This window comes from Mytilus trossulus, chromosome 3 (assembly GCF_036588685.1).
Source record: "Mytilus trossulus isolate FHL-02 chromosome 3, PNRI_Mtr1.1.1.hap1, whole genome shotgun sequence".
NCBI classification, from domain to species: domain Eukaryota; kingdom Metazoa; phylum Mollusca; class Bivalvia; order Mytilida; family Mytilidae; genus Mytilus; species Mytilus trossulus.
In genome coordinates, this window is record NC_086375.1 from 79,739,932 (window position 1) to 79,748,737 (window position 8,806).

General features: G+C 32.0%; 1 protein-coding gene across 1 annotated transcript; it reads right to left on the bottom strand.

The window, feature by feature from the left end:
* Window positions 1–1,008: 1,008 nt before the first annotated feature.
* On the bottom strand, window positions 1,009–6,179 carry LOC134709758 (uncharacterized). The gene is made up of 3 exons (XM_063569908.1): window positions 6,078–6,179; window positions 3,732–3,878; window positions 1,009–1,543 (listed from the first exon to the last, which is right to left on the bottom strand). The coding sequence occupies exons 1-3, from the start codon at window positions 6,122–6,124 to the stop codon at window positions 1,420–1,422; spliced, it is 318 nt and encodes a 105-aa protein (XP_063425978.1). The 5' UTR covers window positions 6,125–6,179; the 3' UTR covers window positions 1,009–1,419.
* Window positions 6,180–8,806: the final 2,627 nt, after the last annotated feature.

Genomic DNA, 8,806 nt, shown 5'->3' on the forward strand with positions numbered 1-8,806 from the left:
CTACAATGTTGTTTGTTTTATGTTGTTTGTTTTCATGTGTGTTTTCGTTTTGGCCTTACCTTATCTTGCTTTATATTACAGTCATTCTATTTTTATTCTATATTCCTACATGCATGTAAAAGTAAGGGATAGGGATAAAAACCCAAGCTATTTCATTTGTATGATTTGAGGTTGAAAACAACTATATGCACATGATTGTTTTGTACAAAACATATAAAAATACAAACAATAACACCATTACATATATAATTATATTTAAGTTTTCTTGACACAGTCATAGAAAATACATAAAATAACATCATGAAAAATTCAATCCAAATCATATAGTCGCGTAGTATTGCCATTTTAGCGATACTAATTTACATTGCCATATAAGCGAGAGGTTTGGCTAGCTATAAAATAAGTTTTAACCCACTTTTTTTCTCTCTCAAAATATCATAAAACAAGTCAGGATTTTTTTGGCAGCATTTCAGTGTTTCTGTTGTTCTGTTGTTTTCCTATTACAGATTCTCTCTGTTTTAGTATGTTACCCGGATTTTAATTTGTTTAACCGATTTATGACTTTTGAACATCGGTTTAATACTATTGCTTTTATTTAGTCCAGGTAACAGTTCCACCTATTTACATGTAATCTGTTACAGTTTATTACTCAAGAAGTAACAGAATTTCGATCCGGATGAACGATTTCGGCAGAACTGTTTTTGTCCCTTGCAAACATGAATGTGATTGAAAATATCGATCCTTGTCCTTTTTTCTGTAATACCTGACTCACGTAATCATAATCATGTAAACAATAGAGTACATACAGTCTAAGTCTCTATCCTCGAGCAATGTTATTAAAACGTGTGCATTAACTTCTTTTAACCCCTTTATTCCTACTTCTTATTTGAAAATAAATATCACGAAGTAATAGTTCAAGATCGTATCATAAAAATGATTGATTAGCATTGAAACATATATATCGGATGTAAGTAAGGGACAATTTTATGCTCTTTAAAATATCTCATTCAAGCGAATATTTCTCTGGAAGGGAACTAATAATTTGGGGTGCTTGATTTTTCAATTGACAACCTATTTATTTCTTTTGATCAATGTTTCATAATACTGTCATTGGAACGAAATGTGATCCATATTTATTTATACCGACTAGTTTATTTAATGGTATTAGCAGAATCAATACAAGAGCTTTATTAGTAGGATAATACGACACAAGAGGTGTCTTATATATATTCTGTTTTAATGCCACAAACATACGGCACTATAGTTAAACAGTTCTACATTCTTAATATCACAGACAAGTACTAACAATCTCAAAAGAGTAAATGTAATTGTATATTATAACAAATAAAATATGAAACACATTTGTGTAAATTTCGATTTTATACAAGTGTAAACATTTATAATTAGACCCTTGCCTTACTATGAAGGGGACTGCATATTAAATGATGTAAAAAACTCGGATTCCTTCATGTTCTTTTTGAAGAGTTCAATTATATCGTTGTCACCATTTTTTAAAGCTTCATGCGTAGGAGTTATTCCCCATCTGAATAAAAAAGTAAACAATATTTTCATTTATTTGACGAAGAATCACTTTTACTAACTTAACATGAAAATAGATGTAGCAAGAAAGGAATAAAGTTGAAATGCCGAAGAGAGAACGAAATATGAAGAACTATTTGATTTACAACTTGTAGATCGTTAAATAGCAAACCACCAAACTTTTAATCAAAGTTTTGTTTTGTTAAGCAGAAGTTCTACATGTTCATTGCGCTATAGACTATTGTCAGATGCACCTTAACATCTTTTCTGTCAAAGAAGTCTCAACGAAAAATTTGAGGAACAGTATCAGAACACACTGAAATCTCAAGAGACAATAACAATCAAAACCAAGGAGTAAACAAAGACTCACAAAACCAAAGGACATTTACATCAACAGTCATACATAATAATTAAGAAACAAACACGAACTCCACTAAAAACCGGGAGGGAAATCAGGTGCTCCGGAAGGGTAAGCGTTTCCTTCACCATATACGGCACCCGTCGTGTTATTTCATTGTTGGGTTCGGTAATAATGAAATGTTCTTATGACTGAGGAAGTATATCAGATATGATTTCAGATACACTTTTGTCATTATAGCCAATCAGCTCATGATGGCGACCGTAAAATGTCTTCAGTGATGACCTTAATTTGATTGGTTTAAAGCCCTGTCTTAGCAACTTTTGAGAAAGCAGTATTCCTCGTTCAACAAAACCAACGTACTTTGAGCTAGTTCTAGAGTAACGTATCAATTGAGACACATATACTCTATACGCTGGTGCCGCTGGGATATTGCTACACACATAAATGGAAAGTTGACTTTAGGAACATTAAAAGGTCTAAATATGAGGCAGATTTGTCTGTGTCGGTAGTATCTACAATTTCAAGTTCACTTAGAGATATTAAATGTAAGTGATCACTGAATCTATTATTATTAAGAGATAGTATATCATCAATATACCGAAAGGTGAAATTAAAAGACTGGGCTAATTTCTTTTCTCCTTTCTGTACAACCTCTTGGATAAATTCTGTTTCATAATAATATAGAAACAAATCTGCAAGTAGAGGAGTGCAATTGGTATCCATTGGGATTCCAATGGTCTGTTGGAAGACCAAACCTCCAAATTCAACAAATATGTTGTCAATTAAAAAGTCCAGCCTGGCAGTGATATCCTCGTCGGTATACTTTTTCCTTGACTCTGTATGATATTTCGAAAAGTAAGCTGAATTCCAGCCCAAAACGGGTGCCAGATGTGAAGCAGGATCTGCTTACCATTCCGGAGCACCTGAGATCACCCCAAGTTTTTGGTGGGGTTCGTGTTCTTTAGTTTAGTTTTCTATGTTGTGTCATGTGTACTATTGTTTGTCTGTTTGTCTTTTTCATTTTTAGCAATGGCGTTGTCAGTTTGTTTTAGATTTATGAGTTTGACTGTCCCTTTGAAATCTTTCGTCCCTCTTTTAGAAAGGGCTTTAGTGGAACAATTGGAAGAAACTGCAATTTACCTTTCATTATAAGGATTCTTGTGAAGCTTACGAATCCAATATAAGGATGGAATATTCTGGTCTTTGTCCTTTGGATTAACACCACAGGAGATTAGAACCGATTTGTGATTGTCTATGATCTTCTGTTTCGTATAAAGCGTACTTAGTGTATATGTAGGATTTACAAGTGTGGTATTTATCCACAGTTCCTTAATCAGGCAGTAAATGTAGTGTTTCTTGCAAACAAAAACAATATTGTTTGAGGCTTTGTCAGCTGGAACGATATCATATTTGTCATGGAGGCAATACAACTCTTCTATGACCTGAGATGGAAGGAGCTTTGGTGCTCATTGACTCTTTAAGCTTACTTACTCATTTCTGAATCAATGACCTCAACGATTTAACCCACTCCGAAAGAGTGTCAACCTCAACCTTTTCTCTTTTTGCTTAGTCTTTTGCATAACCGTCAACAGAATCTATTAATAGTTTGAAGTTCTGCTCTGGCGAACTACCATGTGAACGCATTTATGGTCTCTAACAACTTTAATTAGATCCGACAATATGATTATGGTGATGAACTTTAGTTATTTGTAATTGCGAACTTGTAAAAAACTACATGAACTAATAAATATATGATTTATAACTCGTAAATTTATAATTGGCTTAAGGTTATATGAAGAAAATCAAGATAATGTAAGAACATCGATCTTACCTGTCAGGTTTATCGATTTGATATTGATCGATTTTCCCCATGATAAATTCAACTAAATCATAATGTCCTTCTGCAACCGCTAGATGTAATGCAGTTCTCTTGTCATAATTACTACTGCGAAGGAGATCTTCATCCGTCTTTAAGTAGCTATAAAAATAATAAACGTATTGTGTATAACCTAGTCTGTTGTAGTTTGAAGTAACTCAATTATTGTTAACCTAGAAGAAGAGATGGGTCCGATTACTTTCAACGTAATTGATTAAATTACAATTACTTTGTCATTTGTATGATTAAATTAAATTAATGATTACATCATTTCTGAAAGTGTCTGATTACAATAATGATTACATTAGCAAAGTAATAATGATTACATCTGATTACAATGAATTCAAAACAAAACACATTTTAAATGATGTGGTTTGATATATCTAGAGCATTTTTAGAATCGATTTTGTTTGATATATTATAAACTGATAACTTCAAACTTCATCTATTTGATAAACCAAAAAAGTTCACTACGTACACATATGAACATTGTGTCACTGGTTATGACCCATTACACTTTATCATCATTGATCTCTGAATAATTTTGACTTCAATTGAATATAGCTTTATAAACAGTTTGCTGTTCACCTTCTGATCTCTTTCAGACTTTATATGTAGGTCAAAATGCTCTTTATGGAAGTTTAAATATGGATGAAACAAAGTTACCAGTTAAAAACTATGTAAAATTTTAATAGAGATGTGTAATCAAATTGTTAACATAAACAATTACTAAAATCAGTGCATTTCACATGTCCAGTCCAAATACATACCAAAATTTGCTTATTTTAAGCAAGATATTTGTCCAACTTCTAATTAAGTTTGAGCTGATTAGATAAATTTTCACATTTTTGATTGATCTCTCATCATATATATTGTCCTGTAGCTATACTCAATTGGTAGTTACAATAAAAACAAGCCTTAATTAGTTTCCTACCTGTCAATTCAAAGTTGACAAAAATCACAATATGAACTAAAGATTATAATTCAGGGTTAAATAAAGGTTTTACTTAAATATTATCAAATATATATGTTTATCGTTAAATTGTGAATATATGAACAATATATTTTACTAAGGCTAGAGACATATAATTGAAGTATGTCTCTTCTTAGGCTAATGATGACTTTCAATTCTGTAAAAGTTTTTTTCACTGAAATATACAAATCAATTAACATGATTTATAAAGAAAACAAACCTATTTAAACATGTTCAATATTTATCAAATAAAAATAACAAAAAGGTTTATTTATTGACAATAAACTGAGTTTAAGATTTTTTTCATTGTAATCAGAATGTTACCAAAAAGTAATCATGCTTACAGGGTATTTTGAAAAGTAATTGATTAAATTAAATTACATGTAATCAGATTTTTGGCTGATTAATGATTACAATGATTACTTGAAAAATTGTAATCAACAATTACAGCTTATTAACGATTACAATGACAATTACCCCCAGTCTGCCTAGAAGTGAAGTCAATAACGAGGTTGTGTAAGGGGACGACCATTTAACTCTGACGCGTAAATTCTTAACTGTTTGAACTATTGTATTTTGATATACATTTTAAATCAATACTCAATAGTTGTAATCATTTCGGTGGGCATGTATTTTGCAGCTTATGTCATATTAATGTTACTGGAGAGAGAAGGGTTGACGACATCGTTTAGTTACATTATTTTTCCTGATAATCAACCTGTTTCCCCTAAATATGAAAAATCAAGAATTAACAAAAGAATAGGACTGTAGTAGGAAAGTTTGATGCGTAAAGAATTGAAAAGCACAGTATCATTGAAATTAACGTCTTGCCTATATAGAATGCAAATAAAAACCTATACATAATTTGCTTTGGTCTTCTTCATTGGAGTTACATATCATATTAAACAATTATGCTCGGACGTTTACTAATATAAAATAATTCTTTGAGTGATCGTTGTTCTTTTTACCAAATATTCTAGTTAGTTATCCAAGTTTTGAAGATAGCCGTCAGTTGATGACTTTTCAGTGTTGGATCTCTCGATACTTTGTGATAATGTAGATTATTGTGGATTTTCGAATAGTTTTCGGATTTGCAAAAGTAGCCTTGTTGCAAGAATGACTCAGGAATGTGCATATGCATAGCTATTGGGAGAAGACCACGCTCTCTTGACCAAATATTATTTGTGACATACTATTGAGTTGGAGTCAGTATAGTATTTTTGTCTTTATGAACCAGTTAGATTCAAGTATATTACATTTCCAAGTTCATAAAAACCTAGTTTATTCATTTGCTATAAATGGTAGCTGTAAACTAAAATTTAAAATACCTTTTAATTGCTTTTAGATCGCCTTTTGATGCTTTATTTAAAAACATATATATCCTTTCTTGCTGTGATGTATGTTTAAAGTTTTCATCTTCCTAAAATAAGAATAAAAATTACCAAACAAAATCCATAGGTGACCTCCGGTGCCTTGCTTTTGCGTCTTTTCGCATTTCATTTGCGGGCAAACAATGTTGAGATTCTAGCATAGTTCTATTTGTGGGTACCTCTACATAATTTGTCTCTGAATTTCAGCGCATTACAGATCTTAAATACCAAAGATGGATTTCCTTCTCTTTTTGTCTCCAAATGAATTATCGTAAAAACTTTTCCCATAGAATGTGAGACTCAGTTGTTCACTAACTTAACCTATTGTGTGAGATACTCTACAGCATTTATTATATTAGCATCGTATTCAGGATTCAACTCTTAAAACGTTTCCTTTATATTTTTATCTGCAAATTGGCGCAAAAAAGTGTTTTTATATAAGGCAAATGAAATGCAACCCTGTGACGCAAATAAAATTCTGCATTAAAAAAAAAACATTTTAAAAAACAAATGGCGCAAATTTGCAACCGTGAGCTCAAATGTTCCGGAAAGATAAACATTTATTACTAGTGTCACCTATCACGGCTTTGTTCATGGAAAGTTAAAAACAATAAGGAATTAGTCGCATTAAGAAATGGATTAATGGTTTAAAACTTAAGACACTTTGATCTATTGACAAACATGGTTTTAGCAGTGTTATTCACAATGCTATAATCAACAGGTTTAACATTGCTAACTGAGTATAAAAGCTCGGAGCTTACATACATGCAACTATTGATTGATTTTTAAAACCTGCAACATCACTTAGTTTTAGTTTATATACCCATTATATTACAAGATTAGGTAATTAACCCAACCAGAGGTAATAGATGAATGGGACAATAATTAGGATCCAGCATTAACACTTTATATTCATCTTCCTATATCTATAGATCACAGACATACAACACAACTAAATGAAAAAATAAAACAAACGTACAAACTTTGAAAAGGACTTCAAGAATTTTGTTGGTTTTGTTGATAGTGCATACCGTATGTAGTATACACATTTTAGATAAGGTTAACATTCAGTACTGAAAATTTATTTACAAGGGTAAACAAAATATAAACAACACTAAACAAACCCATTGTGTTACTATTGTATACCATGACCTGCCTGCACCACATTCCCAAAATAAAAAAGTGAAAAACCCGATGGCGGGATGTAAAAATACTATGCCACGTCAAAAGTGACACAACCAAATGAAACATAACAGCAAAAAAAACAAAAAAAAACGGGGTAAATAAAGTTAAACAAAACGATACACATCTTCAACACCTGACATCTGTAACTCCAGGGCATCTTGTATTATTTGTAAAGTAGAGTGTTTTTTTTATCTATTAGGTTTTGATACTGTCCACTGAACTTTAAAAGAAAAAAGGACGAGAGGTTTGTTTAATCTTTGCTCAATAATTTGATCAAACAACGATGACGCTTTACGAATTTGAGAAGCAACTAAAAGTTTTGAATATCATATGAGTTTAGAATTGTACATTTCATACACGTGTGAAATTAGTATATTGCTGCTACGATGAAGACATTTCAAAATTAAAATCCGCTCGTTTGTCATAGATTCTGGTACTGAAATGAATATATATTGTCAAATTCGAGTTAATGGTAAAAATGATAGAGAGACAGTTGTAACTGTGGTTTCGTGAGTCGTGAATCTGTCGTTCATGAGGATATGTTAATGGGACACAATCAGCAAAGTTGTGATTGTAAGTCGGCTTCATATCTTGACTTACATCTAGAAATTGACAATGAGGGTCGGTTGAAGACAAAACTTTACGACAAAAGAGATGATTTCAGCTTTCCAATTGTGAACTTTCCATTTCTAAGTTACAACATTCCAGCAGCACCTGCATACGGGGTATATATCTCCCAATTGATACGATATTCCCGTGCTTGCATTTCCTATCATGATTTTCTTGATAGAGGGTTACTGCTCACAAGGAAGCTATTAAACCAAGAGTTACAAATGGTGAAGTTGAAATCATCCCTTCGTAAATTTTACGGACGCCATCACGAGTTGGTTGACCGTTATGGAATAACCGTTTCACAAATGATATCGGATATGTTCCTTACGTCGTAACAACAATCCCCTTCCCTTTCATGAATTTGACCTACCGAATTAGACTTTTTACCCGATTTGTAATCACATAAGCAACACGACGGGTGCTGCATGTGGAGCAGGATCTGCTTACCCTTCCGGAGCACCTGAGATCACCCCTAGTTTTTTGTGGGGTTCGTGTTGTTTATTCTTTAGTTTTCTATGTTGTGTCATGTGTACTATTGTTTTTCTGTTTGTCTTTTTCATTTTTAGCCATGGCGTTGTCAGTTTGTTTTAGATTTACGAGTTTGACTGTCCCTTTGGTATCTTTCGTCCCTCTTTTAATGCTACTTCAAATCGTTTAATACATTTTCCCCTATATTTCATGAGCTTTATATTTTATATGTTCAAATATCCTATTTATTTCTCTTCGACTTTGTTATTTGGAAGCCTTGTGAAGTCAAATATCTTTTATAAATTACAACATTAAGAAATACAGCGTACACTGTTAACAAATCCTGATATCTTTAATTTTTCAGGACAATGCAGATAAAGGAATGAAAATATATATCTGATAATTAGTATTTTTTGAATCAA

What these genes read in the sequence shown, in the direction of transcription:
- LOC134709758 (XM_063569908.1), bottom strand. Translation starts at nt 6,124, where the DNA reads ATGTTTTTAAATAAAGCATCAAAAGGCGATCTAAAAGCAATTAAAAG. An exon ending in GATCTAAAAGCAATTAAAAG is followed by an intron (nt 3,879 to 6,077) that starts GTATTTTAAATT and finishes TTATTTTTATAG; the next exon opens with CTACTTAAAGACGGATGAAG. An exon ending in CAAATCGATAAACCTGACAG is followed by an intron (nt 1,544 to 3,731) that starts GTAAGATCGATG and finishes TTTTTTATTCAG; the next exon opens with ATGGGGAATAACTCCTACGC.